This window comes from Epinephelus moara, chromosome 13 (assembly GCF_006386435.1).
Source record: "Epinephelus moara isolate mb chromosome 13, YSFRI_EMoa_1.0, whole genome shotgun sequence".
Taxonomy (NCBI): domain Eukaryota; kingdom Metazoa; phylum Chordata; class Actinopteri; order Perciformes; family Serranidae; genus Epinephelus; species Epinephelus moara.
The window spans coordinates 33,184,220-33,208,312 of NC_065518.1; the positions used below are offsets into that span (position 1 = coordinate 33,184,220).

Here is a 24,093-nt window from a genome sequence, read left to right on the forward strand (position 1 = left end):
TCACAGGGCTTTGTCGTATATTTCAAAAAACGAAAACAGGAAGTAGCAGCTAAGATGTGAGTGATTTTTGTGGATGTATTAAAGTCATATTATACTTAAGTAACAGACAAGTTTAGGCCATCTGCAGAGTATCTTGGTATTATTGGCTGTTCAGATGTTTTTAATGACCATGTCATAACTAGGCTAATGAGAGAGACAAGTGACGTGTGATGTTTTCTCTGTGATGCTGTGTTTGTGTGTAGGGGTATTCAGTGGTGTCTTAACTAATGGCCTAATGGCCGGTGGTTACATGAGGAAAGCACAGGCTGCTGAATGAACAGCATTCTGTCTGAACTGCTTTAATGCTGGATTAGTGCCACTTCACTTCATCTGGCTGACCTGGCGCTGCCGGTCTCAGGGCTAACTTAGCTCTCTCGCTGCTCTGCTTGGGCTCTCTAAACACATCTAGCTTTAAAAGGAAAGGGTGTGCTGCTCCAGTGTACAAGACAAAAGGAATGCCTCATGCTCCCTCTGACTCTGGGATTTTTCTGAGACTGTCCCCACACTGGAGTGCTTTGCTGACTAGCTTCTAATGCAGCTGGGCTGAACATCAACTAATGCTAGGAATGTGTAAAAATAGTTTTAGCTGTACACATGTTAAACAATCGACTTTTAAACTTCCTTTGACCTCTCCAGGGAATTTTCCTCATTTACCATATACTCTCTATCTGGAGAATTCTATTCTAAGGCAATCCAGATCAGATCGTATATGGAGTAAACTAGTCAATGCAATTTCTAAAGAAATTTTGGGTGTGAATGCTGCATTTTGAAAAGCTGGCCCCACACTGCAATGCTGGCTTTCAATGATGATACCATTAATGTATGAATGGTGTGGAATATTTTAAGATTTCTGGTCTCAGTTTACTTTGACTTAAATGGCATCAGCTAGTGGAGTTGATTTCACTTCCAGGCTCACTGTGCCAAATGTGTAAGTCTATCTGCTTCCATAGCAACATTGTTTGACTAAAAATTATGTATGAAGAGTGACAATTGTGGGCGTGACAGCGAGTTAAAGAGTTAAAATGTTCAAGAAGCTCTCTGCACTCTGACAGTTGAGTCCCACAAACTAGCTGTGAACATTGTAATACAACATCAAGTAAAAGCCAGAAAAGGACATTTTACCATACTCCTAACAAGTCTAATTATTTCAAAATGTTTAAATGAGATTTAAAAATTGAATACAAATAAACAAATAGAAATTCAGTTCTGAACAGACCATCAAAATGTAAGGAAGCACTGGCTTAATTTTGACAGGAGTTTAATTAATCATTTAAATATCCTAATATCAAATATACATTTTAAAGGTCCATTAGTCGTGTTTGGTTGCTGTTAGACTGGTACATTCTTAGTTCAAGCCAATCCAGTATATTACAGAACTTTACATATTACTGGTCTGTCTACTTACTCTTTATGAGCATTCACGCTGGCCTTTGACAGTGGAGGGCTTGTGTGTGTGTTGATCTTGACAGGGGGGCGGTGGGCGTCAGCGCTGGCTGGCCGAACGGGAACGTGGCTCAATAAACCCAGACCGTCACCAGCACTACCAGCAGCTTGGTGCAACCACGGACTGGCTGTGTTCTGCACACATAGCACACACACACACACACACACACACACACACACACACACACACACAGATATTTAATCGATAAAATAATACACTAAAATGTAAATTCCACAGAAAATGTGGTCAGACATGTCATGATACAATAACAATGTTGTCTTACACCATGGACACTCAGCTGTAATTGGCCAGAGGGTGAGTGGATTATTTTCGGGTAAAGACAGAAGCACCCTCATCAGTGCTCCAATGCTTACATCTGTGAGGTAACTAGTTTCAGCTTGCTGGAGTAGTTAAATAAAAGTGAGAAGTCTCATTTTAAAAGTGTTACAATGTTTAAGCTTTGATTACTCTCAAGTAGAAATGGTATAAGAAGGATAATCCACTTCGGCCTGTACACCTCAAACCTGTTTCTTGAGTGCTTATACTCTACACCCCAATCAGTGAAGGGACAGAGCCTAATGAGTGTACAGTCCAATTTAAATGAAAGAATTTGAACCACTTTCTTTGTGCAGAACCAAACTGTACTGATGATGTCACCTAAGGACAAATCCTGGATGTCCTCCAGAGACAATGAATAATGGAACAACTCCTGGGATACTATGGCAGCAGCCACAATGACTTTGACAATGACTCCGGCCATGGCTGTCGCTGGTGCAGAGGCATAAAATTAAAAGTAAACACTATTTCTCATCACAAAAAGCTTTCATGTCAAAAATCATCTGAAGAACATTATATTGATTCATTTTAAGTTGGACTATTCCTTTAAAAGCCTGGCAGCTACATCTAATTTAGTCTCAAGAGGTTTTTCCTCTCTCCTCCATATCTGCCAAAATCGCCTCTCTCCATCACACCCTTCCACCCCTCTTTCCCTCCATTCATCCATCCTCAGCTGTTCTCTTTGTTTCAAGACAAACACACAACTAACTATCAAATAAAGAGACACAGTGTCTTTGCACCATTCCTCCAAAACACACATATACAAGCCAGTATCTCTACACCTACCCTCCTGAGAGAGGCATCAGAATTCACAGCGACAGGATTGTCAGGGTGGACCCACTTGGCTGTGGGGGGCAGGTTGAGCCCTGGGGGGTAGGAGGTTGGTGTTCCATTGGGGTACTGCCAGAGGATGGGGTAAAGACCCAGGCCTGCTGCCCCACTGTGAGCCTGGGCTAGAAGAGGGGGTGGATGGGGGCCCTGACCCTGAAAACAAAGACACATGTTTTTAGTTTATTATCTTTTGGAGAGACTGGTGTAAGTAATGTTCAATTTCAAACTTTCAACAACATTACTCTTTCTCTGGTCCCCATCTGCCCTCCCCCCACCTCTGCCCCAAGAGATGGATTGTACAGAAAAGTCTTGTTTAGTGTGGCTCAAAATATATATATCTGGAGTCAGACCTGTAGGAACTGCTGCTGGTGTGCAGCTGCTGGGTGAGGCAGAGCAAGGTGGCCCAACCCACTGGGGGAGTCGAGCCGAGGGTGGCCCCCAAGGAGAGATGCTGCAGGAGGAGGCATGGCTGGGAGCACCCCGGGGGGTAACAGGTGTGGGTGAGGTAGGGCAGAGCTGTGAGGAGGGGCGAGAAGATGGGAGGCGGCATGGGGGTGGGATGTGGAGGTGAGGCAGGGGGAGTGAGGGGAGGGGGAGTGAAGGGTGTGCAGGTGGGGATGGAGATAGGCCGCCACGTGGTTCGAGGAGACGGTGGCAGAGACGGAGTTCTCTGTGTCTGAGCGGACCAGTGCTGGGTCCCTGTAAACAGTGAAGGTCTCGTTCTTATCGATGATCAGAGGGCTCTTGGTGCTGCTGCTGCTGCTTGTACTGACTCCACCTGACTCTGACCGCGCCGGCACTGGCTTAAAACCAGACCGTGGAGGTTCTGCTGTTTCTACTTTAGCCGACAAACGGCTTATGGGAGGTGGAGAGGTATCAGGGTACCTCTGTATTTTATGTTTGGAGACCTCTGGTGAGGTGTTGGGTTTAGGTTTGGAGATGTCCAGCAGGCCCGGGTGGGGCTTAGCCTTGAGAAGGTCAGCTGGGTTTGTGTTGGGGTAGGGGTGGCTCTGAGAGTTGTTGGGGTGCTGGGGTTTCTGTTTCAAGGAGTCGAGCTGAGCTGGGTTGGGGTTTATTTTAGATTTGGCTAAGTCAGGGGGGAGGACTGTGTTCATCTTGTGGGGGGGCGGTTGTTGCTGTGGGTGTTTTCTCGTCTCCTCAGACAGAGACGGGCTCTTAATGCTGGGGTGGATAGATGTGTAGTGTTGCTGTTGTTGTGTGTGCTGCGGATGATGCTGCTGTTGATGATGATGAAGATGATGAGGAAGGACAGTCTTCTCCTTCTCCACCAGCACCACAGTTTCAACCATTGATGTAACAGGCCTAAAAAAAAGCACAGAGAAAAGAAGCATTTCACATATGTACAAAATCATCTATATTTTCTATGTCAAATATGGAAAGATGATGTTATTTAACCTCTATCATGGCCTCTTTCATAGGGGAAAAATAATTGTATTCAAATCACTATCATGAATACTTTCCTCACAACTTTCTGTTATGCTTAAAACAAAGTGGCCACTTATTAGCTGCTTCTGAGGAAGGGCCTTGTGCCCGAAACGTCACCCATCCATGAAGTGATTTAATTAAATTTTATTTGCATTGGAGCTTTTTTGGTGTGCGGACTTCTTTTCCTTTATCTTACACTTATTAGCTGCGACCATATAATGCTTGTTATTTTTATTCATCTGATTCATAATTACAAGCATGCTACATGCTAGAATGTAAAGTTGGGTTTAACGTTGAAACCGTAAATCATGACATGCACGTTAGCCTTTCTATGTACTTGTTTTAACAAAATTGGTACAAAAAATGAGAAACCATCATAATCTCTATATTAAGACAAAGAAATAATTCATTGGTTGCTTCAGTATACTGGCAGCGACGGCAGCCTTTTTGGCTGATCCCAGATCCAGGCTCATGAGGACTGGGCTTTTGCTATCAAAGTTTCTATTATAGGACTTGTCCAGAAAACCAGGGTTCTGACTACTTCAATGTTTTTTTTTAAAGATTTCCATTTAAAATGTGCTTTGATGCAAAAGCTTCTTTAAATTTGACTTCAATTCATAATGTTTCACACCCCTAAAGGGTAACTACGGTTTTCAACTTGATCCCTATTTTACGATGTTTCATGGAGGTGAAATCTGGGCCAAGAGTTTAGAGAAACCCGATTTCACCTGACGACAGATGATCTCTTAGCCATGTGAACTCGTAAATGGGTTTGTAATCATTGGATGGGACTGTAGCGGAAATAATAATATCTACACCTGGCACTCATCCATCAGAACATTAAAAAGGCAGGAGTTGTTAACATTCACACCTGACTTTAACTAATACACTTACACACAATTTGAAGCCTGCTGTTCTTACCTGATGACCTCGGAGGGAGCAAACTCTATCTTGTTGCCTAAGCTCCTGGCTGCTGTCATGCCACCTCCCATAATGCCCTGCTGCTGCTGCATGGGAGGCTCAATATCCGTCCTGCGGCCTCCTTCTGATGGCGAAGGAGACGGAGGGACGGGAGGCGAGGAGACAGGAGAGGGGTTGAGGGGGAGGTAAGGTGAGAGGGCCGTGGACTCGGCCTTCTGTGAGGCGAGCAGTGCCGACACTGCTTCTGAACTCTCTTGGTGCACCGTGGCCTGAGCATCATCTGTGATGTCAATCACACCACCACCATGGAGGTGGGACAACGATGGCGTCTGGGATCGAGACGACGCTAAAAAATAAAAATATTATAATATGAGAATACTGACCATACTAATGATTATCATACCAGGTACTATTCAGCTGACTGTACCTTTCACAGTGTTTTTGTTGCCCTCCATACTGCCACTTTGGACGCTGTCAGACATCAGAGGCGTCTGTTGCCTTGGAGACTGGGTGATCTGTGTTACCGCAACCAGTTCCTCCTCCTCCTTCGTTGTTATTTTGCCCGTTTCTTTAGCCACACCCTTCTTGCTGTCATCTGCTGCCTGAAGCTCCGCCCATGGGGACAGGCGGCCAATGAGAGACGAGGAATCATTCATTTTGGTGCCCTGTATCAGTGGCTTCTCCTCTTCCTCCTTTTTGGAAACATTGCTTTGTTTCACATCGCTGCTGCGAGTCTTTAACTCGTTCTCAGAGTTGGGCTCTGAGGAGGAGGAAGAGGAGGACGAGGATGAGGACGAAGACGAGGAGGAGGAAGAGGAGCATGAGGAGTGGGCGGTCCTCTTGTGTGGGTTTTCTGAGTCACTGCTCTCTGACAGGTCAGAGGTCATATCAGTCTTCAGCCTCTTTAGACCTGCCTTCTTCTCATCTTCCTCACCCTTTCTGCGCTTGTTCACAGCCTGCTTGGCCTTTGACTTGGAGTCTGGACAAATGAAAGGAAAAGCAAAGAAGTGACATTCTACATCTCAATTCAATCACTAAAATGTCTTCCTGCATTTCCTTGCCTTCTCTTGGAAATAACAGAGATTATTACTTTGTGGAGACTTTCACTTCTTCCTGCAGTAACTGACAATTAGCAATGTAGAATGCAATACTGCACTGATATGAAAACACTCAACTCCACATGATATACACGTAGAGACACAACGATATAATGAAGATAGGGATGCACTGATTTATTGGTCAAACATCAGTATTGGTGGATCGTCTCCTTGTTGACCGCCAACGATCTTTTTGCAAATAACATGACATCCGCTGATGGCAGTGGCCAATGTCTTTCTGTTGTGTTACATCAATTTTGCACAGGCTAAAAAGCAGGGCTCTAGACTAACAGCACCCCATCACCCGAGGGACAATAAAAGATGTGTTTGAGCTGAACAAAGATCTTCCATGGGATGCCATCTGGACAAGAGAAAACAGTAAATTTACTATCAATGTGTCAGAGGACGTGCCCTATTGTTTACTTGATAATGCTATAATACTATCAGGCTCCTCTTCTGTGGAACCATCTTCCTGTTTTGATCCGGGAGGCAGACACCATCTCCCTATTACTTGTCTGACACTTCTCTGTATTGATAATTAGATTTATGTTGCAAGTTGGTGAATCTCAAGTGTACGATTGTGTATTGTGTGTATTGGGTTTCAATAATCAGTTTAGTTCTGGATCCAGTTCACGGTTAATAAAATACCATAATTCTCTAAGGTCCAAGGCTAACACATCTTTTGTCTCTCCTTGCTCTTTTTTTGTTAGAAAAGAGCAAAACAATCAGGTCGCAGGCTTCTGATTCTTAGCTGGTGCTGACCTTTGTTTTTCATTGTGACATACTGCTGGTGGCAGTAAATAAATTGAAGACATTGGACAGTTACAGCTAAATGGAGACTTATGACCTCTTCTCACGGAACTAATGTTGGCAGTGGCATTATAAAGACACATTAGAAATAACTACTAAAAATAAACAGTTTGATCATTAAAAAGAACATGCTTCAATTCAGATTGACCTTTTCACGACCAGTCGAATTAATTTTTATTTTTTCAATGTAGCAGATTTTGTGTTACACTTTTGAGGAACTACAATGACTTCAAACTTAAATAAAAGAAGTAGGGCTGTCAGTGTCAATGCGTTGATCGCGATGTGATTTAAGTCTGAACATAATCTTTTTTCAATCGTGTGCTGCTGAGCGAATAACAACAAACCTGTGGATGACACTAAATCGAAGAAGTTAACTACAGAGCTTGCTAAATGGGTGGCAACTGACTGTAGACCAGTCAACATAAAGGAAGACTCGGGTCTAAGCGACGTCCTCATGTTGGCATGTTATGACTGGTCATAAGCCTTACCGTTGCAGGGAACAGTTTTACACATACAAGACCTGCATTACTAAACTGGAAGTGCAAATGCTGTTGCATTAACCGAGGACTACTGGATGTCAGTGAATGATCAAAATTATATCAGAGTAATAGTAATATGGACTTCAAAACTGTTTTGAAATGCAAAATGATCAAATTTTAAAAATGAAATTGAAAATGTGATTAATTGCAATTAACTGCTGAAATTCAGCAATTAATTGGCATAAAAAATAATGTGTGACAAACCTAAAAAGAAGCCTTTATTGTAAACATGTAAATATTCAAATCATTCCCTCACAGGAAAAGAAGAGTAAAGTATGACTAAAATCACAGTGCTGCCTTACATCTTTTGATCTCAGTTGTTGAGCAGTGTTTGATGGTGACTGTACTAACCTCTCCCTGTGGTCTCCTCTCTCCTGTCCTTGTCCTCCTCTGGAACACTGCTATCTGATCCTTTCCTCCTGGAGGAGCGAGAGGTGCGCTGCTCTCTCGGCTCCCTGCCGCTGCCGCCGGGCGAGTGGTGCAATTGGCTGGCTGGTTGCTGGCATTGCTGTGACTGGCTCTGCTGCTGAGCGGCCAGTGTCCCCTGGGAACCCTTTGGGTTGGGGCCTGATGAGGTCATGATGGGGCGGGGGCTGTTGGCTTGGGCTCTTGTGTAATGACTCTGTAAGAATTAAATAAATCTTATGTAAACTCATGCAAAGGAACATACATACTTGTGAATTACAGCCATTACTATGAATGTATAGACTCAGTTACCTCTACAGGTTAATAATATGACAACCCTGTAATAAATCCTATCTTTGTGAATCTTACAGTTATGCTAGTGTTTTGTTTAATTTAAATTACACACAGCTGCCAGTTTATATGATCCATCTAGCTAAAACTAATGCAATCAAAACAGCCCTGCTAAAAACCCTCATAAATGTTATAATGTATACTTTTTTATTGAGACTGGTTTAGGGAGGTGCTGATTCAACTGTATGATCACTTTGGAGGAAGTAGTTTGGGCTGCTGCTGATGTTCTTTGAGTCCCGCAGTGATGTCACAATGCACAAAGAAACATAAATAACAATGGAATTTTAACTTCTTTTTTTTTCATTCAGTTAGTTAATAGTTTCATTTTACACCTAATGACCACCTGCCTTGTCTTACCTCTAAAAATCCTGGTATAGTAGACACATATATATAATGCCTGAACCTCCTCAGTTATTTATTGGCCTAAAAATAGCAGCATATCCTCAAACAACCTCAGCCGACTCCATGGCAACAACTGGATCTACCAATAGGGTACACAGTCAGCCTACACTGCTGAGGCAATATAAAAAGAAATGAAAACTAAATCATTAATACATCAAGTGGCTACTGATGTGTCTACCTCTCATCTATTTAAGAAGAGTTCAGCCTCCAAAATGACCGAACAGTTCAATCATATTCTCCCTAAAACAGTCTGAACAAAAACCGAAAACTGGAACCTTCATAACAGGAGGATGCTTTGTTGCCAGACGGTTGGAGTAGACCTCTTTAGTTTAAGAGAGGTGTTCCTAATAAAGTACTTACTAAGATTGTGTCTCAAACTGCATACGTCTGTTAGTATACTTCAATGCAGTACATCTTGTGTGATGCACTCAGTTCAACAGGATAGTGTTGTCTCAAATCACGCACTGCCATTTTGCGCTTAGAAGAGGTGATTGTGGCTTTTTCTTTAGCCGCCTCTTCTTCTTCGTCTTCTTTTTGAACGGTTAATTGCAAACAGACGGTGGAGCATTATCGCCAACATTTGACGGCTATCTCCGCCCATACATAAACAAAAGTTACGCCACAGTGTCAATGCTGATTAAAATGTGTTGCCATAGTTAGCAGCAAGTTGGCTAGCAAGCTAACATTAGCACTCACAATATTGTTCACAGTGCCCAATCATTACAGACCCAACAAACATTTCTGACAGCTTCTATTCCAAAACAGTATTGGTATTTAGTACAAAAAAACATGTCAAAAGTTGAGGAGTTTGCTACGTCACAAAGATGGCGACTGTTAAGGGTGAGGAGTGTCCGCCATTCCTACCTCAACTTTTGGAACATTTTGAGTGTGCCAGTAGTACACTGCATTTTGCCGTACTATGCAGCGTGAACGCACTAAGTGTACTTGTGCGCTCCAAAGTATTAAGTGTTTAGTACAGAAGTATGCAATTTGAGACACACTGAAAGTGTATGTCTGGCTGAGTCTCTGGTATTCCATCCCCATGTTGTTTGTAAATGGGAATGGGCACAACATTAGAGACACATTTCAATCTACTGTGGTCTAATAAAGCACAATGATTTATAGCTAATTAGATATCATATCAATCTTTCAGCAACTGTACCCCCATCTGAGCTTTGGAATGATAGAAAGTATGAAGGTGTGACCATTCTACTATGCTCAACATTAATATGGTTACTGTCCTTTTTCCTTCAATCACAATGCAGGGTGGGCCATCAGGAGATTGGGTCAGATAAATGAATAATGTGTAAAAGCTGACTAATTTGTCTTATTAAACAGTCTACTAGAGCTCTACTGAATTCAGAAATACTACACAAAATCACTTAAGAAAAAGGTTAAAACACAAACTTAAACTTGACCTCTACAGCACAGTAAGAAAGTATTAGATAGGATATGTATATTTTCATTTGACTCTACTCTTGCACATTGGATTTGAAATGAAAACATGACTTTGGGGTTAAAGTGCTACCTTCAATCTTTAAGACTGTTTGAGTGTGAGACAATTTTACACAGTCCCACAATTTTAGGCTAAAAATAAAACAACCAAGCTTTTTTTTTAATTTTAAATGTCCAAACAGTGTAATGTTATTAACTGTCTAGGTCAGTCACCTGATCTCAACTCAGATGATCATGTGTTTCACTGCTGGAGGCCAGACTGAAGGCAGAAGGTTTCCAGAACAAGTCAGAAGTAAAGTTGGCTGCAGTACATGCATGACAGAGCATCAATGGAACAGTTTCAGACTTTATACCCTATGACATCACAAATTTGAGTTTCAGCACTCTAGTTTTTGAGTTTGGGAGAGTAGATTATTTTTTACTAATATTTTTGGACTAATTTGTGTTTTCTTTCTCAGTGCCAGCGTCTTTTTACAATTGTTCCCAGTGAGGAGAGAGCAAATACTGCTAAAAAAGAGCTGCACCCAGCGTCTTTATTCAGAGCACTCCACCTTTTTTTGCGGCCACTCCGAGGGCTTCCTGTTGAAAATCTCTGAACTTTTCAAAAAGGTGCTGGTGATGTCACTACTGCTCCTTTAACTAGGCTACTGTCACAACCAAGATAGAGAGGCTTGTTTGTGGGAGGAGATCAGGTGGACACTGGATGTTGCTGGTGAGTGTTGTGCTCTTATCAAAAATCCCCACACAGCACATCATTGAAAGAAGTCCAGGGAGTGCTTTTTTTTTTTTTTTTTTAAGAAGCACTGGGTTGAAGTGCCCCCAGCATCCTGCTTTCCTACTGAATAAAAACTATATGTGGAAAAAGGCCCTTACATCACAGGATTATCATGCGTGCATTTTAAATTTGGCACAGTTCCACTTTAAATGTGGCAACTTAAACTTTTTGATTAATTGCTCAATTGCTTTCAGACCCCTTCTGTTGGAGGACTATGATGTGGATGTAAACATCCTCAAGTTAAAATGTAGTCACTGTTTCATTTCAAATACAATGTGCAGTTTTATAGACACACAATAAAGAAATCATTCATTCAAATTCACTGTCATGTGAGAGAGCAACACTATACCTCTAACTGTAGGACTGAATCTGTTTAGTCTAAAATAGTTTCTTATGGCATGTTATACATAGTCCCAGAGTTCAGGAATTGTTACTTTCCAACCATGCTGCAGAGAACATTTAGGTGCCATACATTTATTTAGATCATCAAGAAGGCCTTTTCAAAGAACATTTTACATCTAGAGGATGGTTTTTCTTCATTATTTTAACAAAATGTCTCAGAGTAACAAAAATGTACATACTTTTATTTGCAACTGGCACCAGTGGGAACCACACCCCTAAAAGGATAAGTTATGTGTTTTTTCAATCTGGACCCTATTTTCCTATATCTTTTGTGTCTGAGTGACTAATGGGAAAAACAATTTTTGAAACTGGTCCAGTACTGAGTGAGAGCTCTGCAATAGGCTGCCATGTAACCACCCGGAGCATGTTCAAACTGTCAATTTATGTCCACTAAGAGTGCTTGTTTTTGCCACTGACAGGATCAGATTGTTATTCTAGGTGTCTGACAACATTATGGAAAGGTTCCCTACAGAGACAGACCTTTTTGTTTAAGATTAAGTTCCTTTTTGTTTAACCAGAAACAGCCTCAAAATCTCCATCGTCAAATCCACCAGACCCCACATAAATTAACAGTAACTTTTCATCATCTCAAAACACACTTCATTCAAAGTTACAAACAAACAAAATAAAACTTAGGAAAGCATCTTGGTTCATATTCACACTGTTCCAACAATCACCAACTTCGGTCTGGTTGAAATAAACCCTTAATTTACACAGTTAGATGTAAGAATATGCTGGCTCTATTAACACTAAAATTACTGTATTTTTAAATGGAGTTTGGTGGGTTTGGGGATGGAGATTTTGAGGCTGTTTCTGGTTAAACAAAATGGATCTTTCTCTGTTACAAAAAGGCCTATCGCTTTAGGGATCCTTTTCATAATGTTGTCAGACACTTCGAATAACAATCTAAGCCTGTCAGTGGCAAAAACAAGCACTCTTAGTGGACACACATTAACGGTGCGGACCCCAAGTGGGTAACCACAGCCTGTTTTGCAGCTGCTGGCTGCAGTCCTCTCACTTAATACTTGAACAAATTCAAAAATTCTTGTTCCCACTAGTCACTTAGACACAAAAACATGGGAAAATAGGGTCCAGGTTGAAAAATACCAAACTTAACATTTGACCACAGAGCTGTGCTGTATCCATATTTAATGACTGAAGATCTATGAACCCATGATATCCCATTCATATAGGTTTCTGTTGCGCAAGTACAATATTCTACTTTGGTTTTACCTTCTAAGCCCATTAAGTAAATTAAGTTGGACTTCTGAAGCTTGAATCCAAAGAAGAGTTTTTGTCTTTATAAGTTGTTTTTTTTTTAATCACTTCTTAGCAGCACAGTTGTCATGCTAATGGTGAGATGATTTGTATGAGAATAAGTTTGGTAAACTTCCAATCTGTATTTTCAAGAAACAGCAACCACCATACAGATATGCTTCACTGCTTTTGTCTGATGTGTGGGTTGGAGCTGAGGGAGGTAAAGGGAGGGGTTAGAAGAGTGGCTGTGGAAGTGCTGCTGCATGGAAAGCAAAAGAAGCCACAGTCTGTCTAGCTGTGAAATAAACACTAGCACTGCTCTCTGCAGGGAGATCTTATTTAAAGAGTATATGGACTGACTGCTGATCTTACTACATTTTGTACTGCACACAAATGTAACCATTTGTAATATGTAAATGGAAACACCCACCTGAGTCACTTAAGTCAGAGACAAACCAGCGTGGAATTGACTTTTGTTATGAATATACGCACAGTCTGGTTTCTATGCCTCTTAAATCACATTCATGTATTCCATGTGATCCAGACAGGTCAAGTATAATTCTTGACCAACAGTAGGTGTTCAGTTGCTCTTGTGTTGTTGTTAACTTTGTGAAAGAAGAATAAAGTATCAATAATGTAGAGCTGGATACTTCACAAGTTATACCTGACGAGATGCAGAGGACAGTGTATGCAGAGTTACTATGGAGCCTTGTCAGCCCCTTGCTGGTAGAAGGTTGATGTGCCACTCTGTTTAATTGCTGTTCTGTCTTCCTGACCCTGTCTAGGACACGCTGGTCATTTTTAAACATGCTAAATAATACTGCTGAACCACCATGTAGAAGGAACTATTAAAAGAGACAAAATAAATTTTGGCTAATGCCACATAGGAATTATAGTGGCATAAATAATGCATGGTGGGCACCTGAGCAGGAGAGCTAAAGATCATGGACCGTCTGGTGCAGTGGGATTACCTCCTGATCAGTCATTTGTGAAAGGCAGAACGACACTCTCTCTCTTTGTAATCCTAACCTTTCACACAGAGTCTGATCCTGCACTGGGCTACTGAAGCAGATGGATAAGGCTTTGGGGGTGTTAGCCCCAACCCATAGAAATAAACTGCAACACCACCATACAGCAACAATCAAACAGCAGGGAGGTGACTGTTTCTCGGAATTACAAACTGGACTTAATTTAAGAGCTTGGCATTCAAGAGCAACTCCACACTATGCAAAAAAACAGTGGTGCACTGACCTTTGTGGGATGATTCACTTCTGTCAACACTCATCATCACAGCTGCTGTGATAGGAAACTATGATGTAGCATTTTGTCACTGAAATGCTGTAATGCAGAATGTGTAGCAGAGGCTGCAGCCACTAGATGGCAGTGCAGGCAGGATTTTTGGCTTGGGTGGAGTTGCTCTTTAAATAAATATTTCACTTTGACATTTCATCTCCAGGTTGTGGCAGATGTTAATCAGTGTGCATCCATACACTGCCAGAAACTGTCTCTCTATTACCTGCAGTTATTTAGTTTTTAGTGCTTGATTTTTATTCTGTGAATCTCAAAATGTTTCTTTAAACTGGTGCAAAAGTCAAAGGGTTCAATTGAGGTAACCCAAATGTTGTCACTGTTTTGCACTAACTGGTGTAGAAAAGTTATTTTGATTCTCTCTGTAAAGCCTTATCTCCACTAAATGCTTCATAAATTTAGGGATACAAATGTTGAGAGAAACAGATCATGGCGAAGTGAAAATATTGTTCGTGAGAGAGGGGAGATAGAGTTATAAATATGAAAGACATGAAAACTGCTTGAAGTTTCTTATTTTGCTTGACTATCAGCCTGTTATGGAACCTCACAGTTTAACAGATTACCATGACAAAGTCAATTTAAAGGGACAGTTCACCTTTCAATCAAAAATACATATTATTCCTCTTACCTGCAGAGCTATTGTTTTGGTGTGAGTTGCAGAGTGTTGGAGATATCTGCCACAGAGATGTCTGCCTTCTCTCCAATGTAATGGAACTAGATGGCACTCTGCTTGTGGTGCTAAAAAATCCATCTGAAAAACTCAACCACAATGTCTCTTTCCAAGAATCTTGACCCGGTTACTCAAGATAATTCACAGACCTTGTTGTGAGCAGTTTCATGTAGGAACTATTGCCTTTGTACCGTACAACACTCGGCAATTGTATCACCACACAGAAAAAAGCATACATCTGCTGCTAGCTCACCTAGCGTTGAGCGAATGTTTACATTTCGGGTTGTAACAAGCAAAGGCCTTTCATCCATGATGGGATGCACGCCTTTTTCTGCGTGGTGATATGGTTGGCAAGTGTAGTTCAGTAGAAAGAAAATAGTTCCTACATGAAACTGCTCACAACAAGGTCTGTGGATTATCTTAAATGACAGGGTCATGATTTCTGGAAAGAGACATTGCTGTTGAGTTTTTCAAATGTATGTTTTTGGTGCTTGGAGCACCACAAACTGAGTGCCATCTAGTTCCATTATATTGGAGAGAAGGCAGACATCTCTAAGGCCCACACTTAGCGTCTCACACCAAAACTAACTAGATTGATAAATAGCACTACAAGTAAGAGGAAAAATATGTATTTTTGATTTGGGAGTGAACTGTCCCCTTAAGTCGTTTTAACATATGCCAATAAGCCAAAATATTAAAACCACTGACAGATAATGTGAATAACATTGATAATCCATTTCCAATGCAATATTTTGCAGGAAAACCTTGGGTGCTGGTATTCATGAGGATGCCACACACTCCACCCACCCAAATACTATTGCAGACCAAGTACCCACGACACTTCCACAGATTCCAATCTGATTAAGCATCTGTGGGACATGCTGGTGCCCCATCTCACAACTTAAAGAACTCAAAGGATCCTCCGCCAACACCCCTGGTGCCAGAGGACACCTCCCAGTGGTCCTGTGTCCATGCCAAGTCAGAGCCAAGTCCAATTCAAAGAGGCCCCACCGTGGCTCAGGGGTACCTCTGGGGTACTCGCACGGCCTAAGGATGATCGATCAGATTGGGATCTGAGGAATCTGGAGGCCGGATCAACCCTTCAGCTCTTTCTCACCTTCCTTGTGTCATTTCTGAGCAGTATCTGCATTATAGCATGGTGCATTTTTTGGCTGGGGGGGCCACTTCCTTTTGGCAGTGCCGTTGCCATGATGGGGTGTACTTGGTCTACAATGGTCTTTGGGTGGGTGGAGCATGTCAAGTAGTATCCACATGACTGCCAGAACCCAAGGTTTCCAAGCAGAAAATTGCATTGTAACAAGATGATCAATGTTATTCACTTCACCTCTCAGTGATTTTAATGTTTTGGCTGACTGTTTTTTCATTCATTCCTACAGAGCCCCTTAAGTCCTCAAAGGTGATATCTTTTATTTTGTGAGAAAAAAAGAAAGAAGCAAATTGTCAACTTGTGCTCACAAGAAAACAACTTATTCCAACAAAAAAATATCCTGTGTACTCAAGATACACAAAATATTATCTGTCAGGACTTTAAGGGCTCTGTGCATTACAGAGATATCACCAGAGCAGCAATGGAGGGAAAAAAAAATTCTAGGCTCCAGGAGCACCTGCTCTCAGAGACAGTTTTGGACTCTCTTAAGTCTGGATTAATCACTTCAATAAATCACTCCTGTGTGGAGATTTCCCACCAATAACCAGTGACGCTCTGAAGACCAGACCAATCTGCAGCTCAGTTATTGAGGATCAGACAAACATACTCAGATGCTAATTTACAGTTTATGGAAATGCCAATGCAATTTTTTTTCTTGCCAGACTGATAATTCAGAAAGTTTTCCTTTCAGTCAAGCACAGATCATGTCTTTCAGCTGTGACTCTACATTTAAGTGCTTTGCTTTTTCTTCATTTGTAGTGTTTTGTGCAAAGTGTTGGTCTGGAGGGTTGTGGTGGGGGGTTGGGGGTACCTGAGTATTGCCAGTGGTCCCGCCGGGTCTCCCTCCCGCCATCTTTAATGTGTCAACAACGAGGAAAAAAACACAAAAACAAAAGAAAAATAACAAAATGAAATGAATATAAAGAAAATGTGGGACAAGGAGAGATTTTGTTAATGACTGCGGGACCAGAACTGACTGGCAGAGTGTTCAAAAGACTGGTTCACCAATAAGCTCCTTCCATATGTGCCTCATGTATTTTTGCCCAAACAACACCAAATTCTAAATAATGTTTTGCTTACATCAGCGTCACATGAAAGGAGCCGACTGGTAACCGGTGCAACAGTGTACTGTGTGTCTGCATGTGTTTCAATGTAAAACTAAACAACAATCCCACAGGAACTGATTTGACTTTAAAGCTATCTTCAGTAAGAGAGCACAAAAATGAGACAGCAGATATGCGTCAAACAGACTCACAGATAACCACAGTTATTGGCTGATTTAGGAAACAAAGTGATCTGCAATGTGACAGGATATTTTTCTGGCTTGGAACTTTGCAAAAGAAAAGGTTTGCAGATGGTTTGGGAGACTGTGTTGACCAATGTCTCTGACACAGATACACAGACACAATGTAGATGAGGTCAAGTAAATGGTTGGCAAATCAAAACAAACAATAGTCTACACACAACAACAGAAACACAACAACAATGGCAACCTATTGGCTGCGTTCAGCTTGATCAGTGGTTCCCAGACTTTTTCCTGAAGGGATCCCTTTTCTATCATTGAGTAAACTGACAACCACTGACTAAGTAATATTTCTTATGGATATTTCACATTATATTCAATGCATAACAAAAACAGCACAGAACAACTGATGCAATGTGCAATTAACCCAAAAAGTGGGTGCAAAAAACTGCAGGAAGTTTGTGTAAAATGAGCACTTTAGATGAATTTTGAGCAGATTATTTCCTGTAAATCCTAAATCAGAGATGAGATTTGCTGATATTTTTAGGGACTTTTTATTCGATTCTCCATATTTCTCATGTATCTATTTTTATTGCAGCAGTCATGCATACTTACTAGGCTTCTTTTGTGACAGATTCAGTGTTTTCTTCTCCATGACACTTTGCATTTGGTCTATTAGCTCTTTGGTTGTTTTATCTAACTATATATATACATATATATATATCTATATATCTATATATATATATATATATATACATATATATATATTAGGGCTGCAACTAAGGATTATTTTCATTGTCGACTAATCTGTCGATTATTTCTTCGATTAGTCGACTAATCATTTTATCGAAAAATGTGTTAAAATGTTGAAAAATGTCATGGGAGAGTGTGTAAAGCTGCCAATATTTGAGCGTAAGAAGCTGCAATAAGAGTATTTTGGGACACTTTTATCGTACTTTTCCATGAAAAATGACTCAAACCGATTCGTCGACTACTAAAATAGTCACCGATTATTTTAATAGTCGATTAGTCATCGATACGTCGACTAATCGTGGCTGCCCTAATATATATATATATATATATATATATATATATATATGTTGTATGTATGTGTATATATTCAGGTCTTCACTGTGCCCTTATCCTGTGAGATTATTTTTAGGTTTATATCTTTGCAAAAGGACTCCCACACACTGTCTAACTTGCAATATATAATTTATTTGCGATGTTTCGGTACTAGACCTTCATCAGGCAAACAGATTACAGGTTTATATCTTTAAAACTATAAAAAGGATAGACGTGAAAAGTGTGAAACATGGAGTGTTGGCCTTATTTCAAAGAACTGTTGATGTTTTTCATTGTTCCAAAGTCATGTAAAGGGGACACCGCCCAAGCAAAGCGCATAAAGCTCTTGGATGCAGAAAGGTAGTGACTGCATTCTTTTTTTGCCAAGTCATCACATAATTTCATTCATCTGTTTGGAAACTGATGGCCAAAATGACACTTTTCCTGTTTTTAATAGTGCTTCTGTTATGTTCACGTTTTTCAGTCTTGGACTGTAAGTAGGCTGGTTATTCAATTTTTATGAAAGTGGTCTGATGGTGCTTGGATGACATAATGATATCACCTGCATGAACTGTTAGAGGGATATTGAATTCTGTTAGAGCTGAGGCTAAATTTGAATTTAAGGGCAGCTTTGAACTTATTTCTATGCAGAAACTGTTGACTGTACATGGCACTACAGTACATATTTTATTATGTACTCAATGTGACCATTCGGTTTATAACACTTTAATAATCTTAATTTTTTCTATTGGACATTATTTTATTTTAATATCTAACACAGCATACACACAGTTAAATAGTATAATTTTGAATGTGTTCCTCCACTTCAGTACCACTGTCAGCTGTTATGAAAAACTGAACTGTTTGTGCCGTTGTGTCATTTGTCTGTGTGTGTGTGGGGGGGCGGTGTATGTACTCACGTGGGCACTGTTGTTGTTCTGGCTGGATCGTGACCTTCGTCTGGAAGTAATGCCGATGTTTTCTCCTTTCAGCAGGGAGTGGACCACATCGTCCAGAAAGGTCATCTGGATCATAGACGGATCCACGTTCTGAGGCTCTAGCACCTGAACACACACACAACAGATTCACTTTACACTCAGTCTGTTTGACCTAATCAACTCCCGGTTATGATGGTGCTGTTTTTCACTTGCATAGTGGTAACTGAGTCAATGAAAACTGTGACGACATATGTGTTGACAACCTCTTGACCAAAGCCAAATAATTATCACTTCTGGTTACAAAAAACAAACCAGATGGCATCGGCAAAAATGTCAAACCTGACACTTCAAAACGGGGAGTTCAAAAACCAGTGGGTGACATAGTGGTGGCTACATCCATTATTTCATACAGTCTAACATGCAAACTAATAACTGTTTAAATGCAAAGCATTGTCACCTCACAGAAAGAGGGTTCCTGGTTCAAAACCAGGGTGGGGGAGCCTTTCTGTGTGGAGTTTGCATGATCTCCCCACATCAGCTATGGTTTTCTCCAGGTTCTCCAGCTTCCTCCCACAGTCCAAAGACAAGCAGGTTAAGTGGTGAGTCTAAATTGGCCGAAGGTGTGAATGTGAGTGTGAATGGTTGTCTGTCTCTATGTGTCAGCCCTGTGATAGTCTGGCGACCTGTCCAGGGTGTACCCCGCCTCCCACTCAATGTCAGCTGAGATAGTTTCCAGCCCCCCAGCAACACCAAACAGGATAAGTGACTGTGGAATATAAATGGATAACCAAGTGGTAAGATAACAAATGAAGTTGTGGAGGTAATGTTGAAGTTATTTTCACATGGCTATTCTTTGTCTCCATAGAATTCTACCATTTTTTTCCCCCGTTAAAGGTTTTTTTGGGGAGTTTTTCCTTATCCGCTGCGAGGGTCCTAAAGACAGAGGGATGTCGTATGCTGTAAAGCCCTGTGAGGCAAATTGTGATTTGTGATATTGGGCTTTATAAATAAAATTGATTGACTGATTGATAGACTATCGGTGGAATGAGTGCAGAATTCATGCCAACTGTAAACCAGACCGATAATTCCCCCAAATGTTTGCCAAAGGGATATTTTAACATCTCTATTTTAGCTGCTCATTTTATGCTAAAAACGAGACAAGTAAACAGCATTTTAGTGAACAAGCGGGTGAGCCTTGCTGTACAGCAATGAAAAGCACAGGTAGCTGCAATAATGTGATTGTTCAAACAGTCAGAGTTGGGAAATAACAACTGAGATTACTAAATAGAGTCAGTCTACAGCCTGGAATAAAAAGGTAAACAACTGTAACCACGGTTGCTGTACACAACAAAGATGTCAACAGCTGTAGCTTCAGAATACTTAGAAGACATAAAAATGAAAAACACTCGACAAGAATTAGACTTAAATGTCGTGAAGGTACACTGTGCAGGAATTATTGGTTACCCAACCCAGCCAACAAAGGTACCTTGTAGTAGCCAATCAGGAAGAGCAGGGTGGATCATGCCTTTGCCAACCTAACCTTGTGTCCGCTTGGTGTTTTGCCACATTATATTTGCGTTTTTCTGCCCTGTGTGTACACAATTTTAGTACCTTCCTCTTGGATGTCTGGTGCTTTCGGTCTGGAACCTGGTAACTACCTTTTTATACAGTCCCGACCTCACCTGCACACTGTGCCCAGGGACGTCCCAAATACAGCAAAATAAGAAGAAAATCAGAAAATACAGGCAGAAGGCAGAGTCTCTGTAGATTAACACACTGACACAAATTGAAAGTCCGAGTCCTATGACCGAGAGGTCATAGTAAACTTAAATTTTTATTGACTAAAACTAATAAACAAAATTCTAATCGAATGTACCTTTTTGGCAGAAAAAATAAAACTTACAACATTAGGTGTCGAAAGTAACACCATGTTGAGTGTACTTTATTTATTTATTCATTTTTTTCAGTTGGAGTCTAAAACCATATCAGCCAAACTTCAGGTACCAAGTACTCATTAATTTCTCTGTTTGTATCCGTGTTGTCATTTCCCTTGGTGCATTATACTACTACATTACGTTATGTACATACATGAACTACGCACATACATTTTAAAGAACTTTGTGTGTGTGTGAGTGTGTGTACCTGGTCATTCATAACGACCATGTTTCGACTGAAGAGGTCGTGGTGTGTAATGATGCCAGTAAACCACTGGGTGGCCGAGTCTTGTCTGTACACACGCACACGGTAGCCATTCAATGAATAGGGACCTGGAAGAAACAGGAAGTAGTGTTATTGTCCAATTGGCTGGAAAAGGAAAACTTTACCACAGGCTCACATACCAGTCACAATAATGAGATGACTGAGCAGTCTGAGTGCACAGTCACCAGAACATGATGACTAAAACAGTCACAAAAAATGTTCCAATGTTACACTTTGTACACTATCGCAATAATACCTGAAGAGTGTGCTATTTGGCAATACCAAGAGTATAATAAGATGGTTACCTTGCATAAAAATTTCCTGTACTTTCTGGTCTTTGAGCCAGCCCCTCACTTCTTCATGGAGCTGATGGTTGTCTCTTAATACTGGGTTCTGACTGTCCACCTCATCCTGAAAGACAAACACACACGCACGCACACGTGCACAGGGTATTTAAGGATCAGCATCAAACATACTAAAACACAATTTGTTTAAAGTAGTCGATACTGGATGGATACATTTGAGAATGAATAAAATGAATTAACTAATCTTTTTAAACAACTCTTTTTAGCGTCCCGTATATACCAGGTCAGCCTGTCAGATGTCTAAGTGTAAATGAATCCCTAACATGTCATAATGTAGAGCAGCAATGATACAAAAGGAATAAGTGAAGAGTGATTAAATCAGAATTGAGTTGAGACCTCTGCCAGCCAAGGCCAATTGTGTATTTAAGTGCTTCTCAAATGGTTGTTCTTCTAATGCAGCGAGCTCATCAGCTGTAAGTTGTAATGTGGAAACAACATGGATGCTACAAAGATGTGTTGCATTGCATAGCTCAGACCATTTGAACAACATGTTGATAACTAAGGGGAATGAAAACAGATCAGAAAAATGATTAGGAAGTTATTTTTCAGATTATTCCAACACTACATGAATGCTACACAAGGCTGCAGAGGTTACTAAGACATCTGCTACTTAACCCTCAAAGACATATCAATGGTCAGTGACATTTCTGTTACATCATACTGAGTTTACATGGCCTACCTACATAAAAGTGGGATGCTGAATCAGTGCAATATTTTAAACCTTTTTTTACATTATTTTATAACATTTTAACCCACAAACACAGATTTGTGCTGAGTTCACCGTGTTAAACTTCTGGCGTTAGCCCAACCGACCCATAAGTGGGCATCCCGGAGGCACAAAGAAGACAATATGGAGGAGCTGATAATGTTGGTGTCTAAAAACTCTGAGTTCCAAATATGCAGAAATCCTTGGTAATTTCAGTGATTTCCATTGTTTTGCTGCAGTATGCAGCTACAAGCTAGCTTGCTCTTCTGCCAGTGTTCACCAAAGCACCTGCCTACCATTGCAGCCATGTACCATTGAGGCAGCAGTCGCTTTCATAAACACTTTGCTTTTGAGGGGTAACATTCCTGCAAATAGGTGGTTGTAAGGGTGGTTACCTCACACTGGTGTGAAAGCAGCTTTAAGAACAGGTTTGAGGAAAAACAATTATTCCTATAGAAGCAACAGGAACAAACCTTGCTATGCTGCTTGCTGTACTTGTAAACAATTTTAGTGAAGAGGAGCAGCAGGATTTCTGTCATGCAACTGGTAGCAATCAATGGTGAAATGCATACATACATCACACAAATAAATACACCTATTCTAATCCCTAAAATCAAATTCTGACTCCTGTCAATTCTATAAATGTTCCATCATATAGTAACTGCTCAGAATGGAAGTGTATTTCCTGTAAATACATATAAGCAGCAAAGAGCAGAAACAGAAGTACAGTCATACAATAAACACAGTGCAGCTGGAACTCACTATGGAACAAAAAAAANCACACACACACTTAAATGCACAGCAGCATAGAGGGGAGCATCAGAGAGAGACGTAAGGGAGGGTAAAACCGAGAATAAAGAGAGAAGTAGAAAAGACTATTTTGTTGTTTAATGAAAATGATTACAAAACAAAGAAGAAAGATATTAAAATCATCTTCACCACTCAAACACACACAAAGCAACAATGTACAGTACACAACACTGACAGATGACAGAGAGGAAGAAGAAACCAAACCACAGTCACCACACTGGTGGCACACACAGCTTGAGTGTGTGTACAGTTCAACTGAGGTTATTTTGGGGAGTCTTCAAGGTGATGTATTTGTATTTCTCTCTCTCTCTCTCTCTCTCTCTCTCTCTCTCTCTCTACCTGTCTCCTTCTGTGTATCTCTCTCTCTCTCTCTCTCTCTGTCTGTCTGTCTCTTTCTCGTCCTGCTGCAGTGTTCTACTTTCACAGCCTTGTTCAGCTCTAAATTAAACCAGCATACACACTAAAATAGCACCTTGGAATGCAGTGCTACAGAGGTCAGCATAAACGTCTCTCTTATATTCTCACAATTTGTCACTCTGATGATTTCTTTTACCACTGCAATAAGACACTATGCGCTATAAGAAAGACACACAGCTTAAAGTCTCCATCAGCCCAGTTGATTCTACAAACAATAACAAAATAATATAAACAATACAAACAAAATAAACTAATGGTTTCATAACAGTATCTTGATCTTTGTTTTTTACCACCAAAGATTCTTAAAAGGATTCTGCCAACCTTGGATACACCTTAGACACATTACTATGAAGCACAGAAATCTGTCAGTAAGTGATGAAAAGATATATGTTATTATATTCAGTTCCTAAATTAGTGATACACTCAGTATTATAAAGCAATTCACAGAAAGGTCATTAGAAATCATCCTGCTTTAAAATAGTCAATCTTCTTCAATGTCTGTAATGTAATTTATGAAATTAACCCAGAGGAAAAAAAACGCTTAACTATGCCACATTTATACTCCATTGTTCAGCTTGACTCGACTCAACTCACTTTTGGTACTAGAGTTCTTTTCTCTCTTTCATTTTCCACTTTGAATAGTACCCCATTAATGTAGACTGGATTCTTGGCTGATTTCCATAGCAACATTGCG

At 40.6% G+C, this 24,093-nt stretch overlaps 1 protein-coding gene across 3 annotated transcripts in view; it reads right to left on the reverse strand.

The window, feature by feature from the left end:
* Window positions 1-24,093, reverse strand: part of jmjd1cb (jumonji domain containing 1Cb) — a 180,889-nt gene that overhangs the window by 24,602 nt on the left and 132,194 nt on the right. For 2 of the 3 annotated variants that reach the window (XM_050059862.1, XM_050059864.1), the window contains 10 exons: window positions 21,407-21,512; window positions 21,045-21,169; window positions 18,885-19,028; window positions 16,468-16,509; window positions 7,815-8,085; window positions 5,445-5,996; window positions 5,018-5,363; window positions 3,001-3,973; window positions 2,606-2,803; window positions 1,445-1,617 (listed from right to left, as the gene is read on the reverse strand). In XM_050059862.1, coding sequence (XP_049915819.1) covers window positions 1,445-1,617; window positions 2,606-2,803; window positions 3,001-3,973; window positions 5,018-5,363; window positions 5,445-5,996; window positions 7,815-8,085; window positions 16,468-16,509; window positions 18,885-19,028; window positions 21,045-21,169; window positions 21,407-21,512 — 2,930 coding nt within the window. The remainder of the gene's footprint in view (window positions 1-1,444; window positions 1,618-2,605; window positions 2,804-3,000; window positions 3,974-5,017; window positions 5,364-5,444; window positions 5,997-7,814; window positions 8,086-16,467; window positions 16,510-18,884; window positions 19,029-21,044; window positions 21,170-21,406; window positions 21,513-24,093) is intronic. The other variant, XM_050059863.1, reaches the window with a different exon arrangement.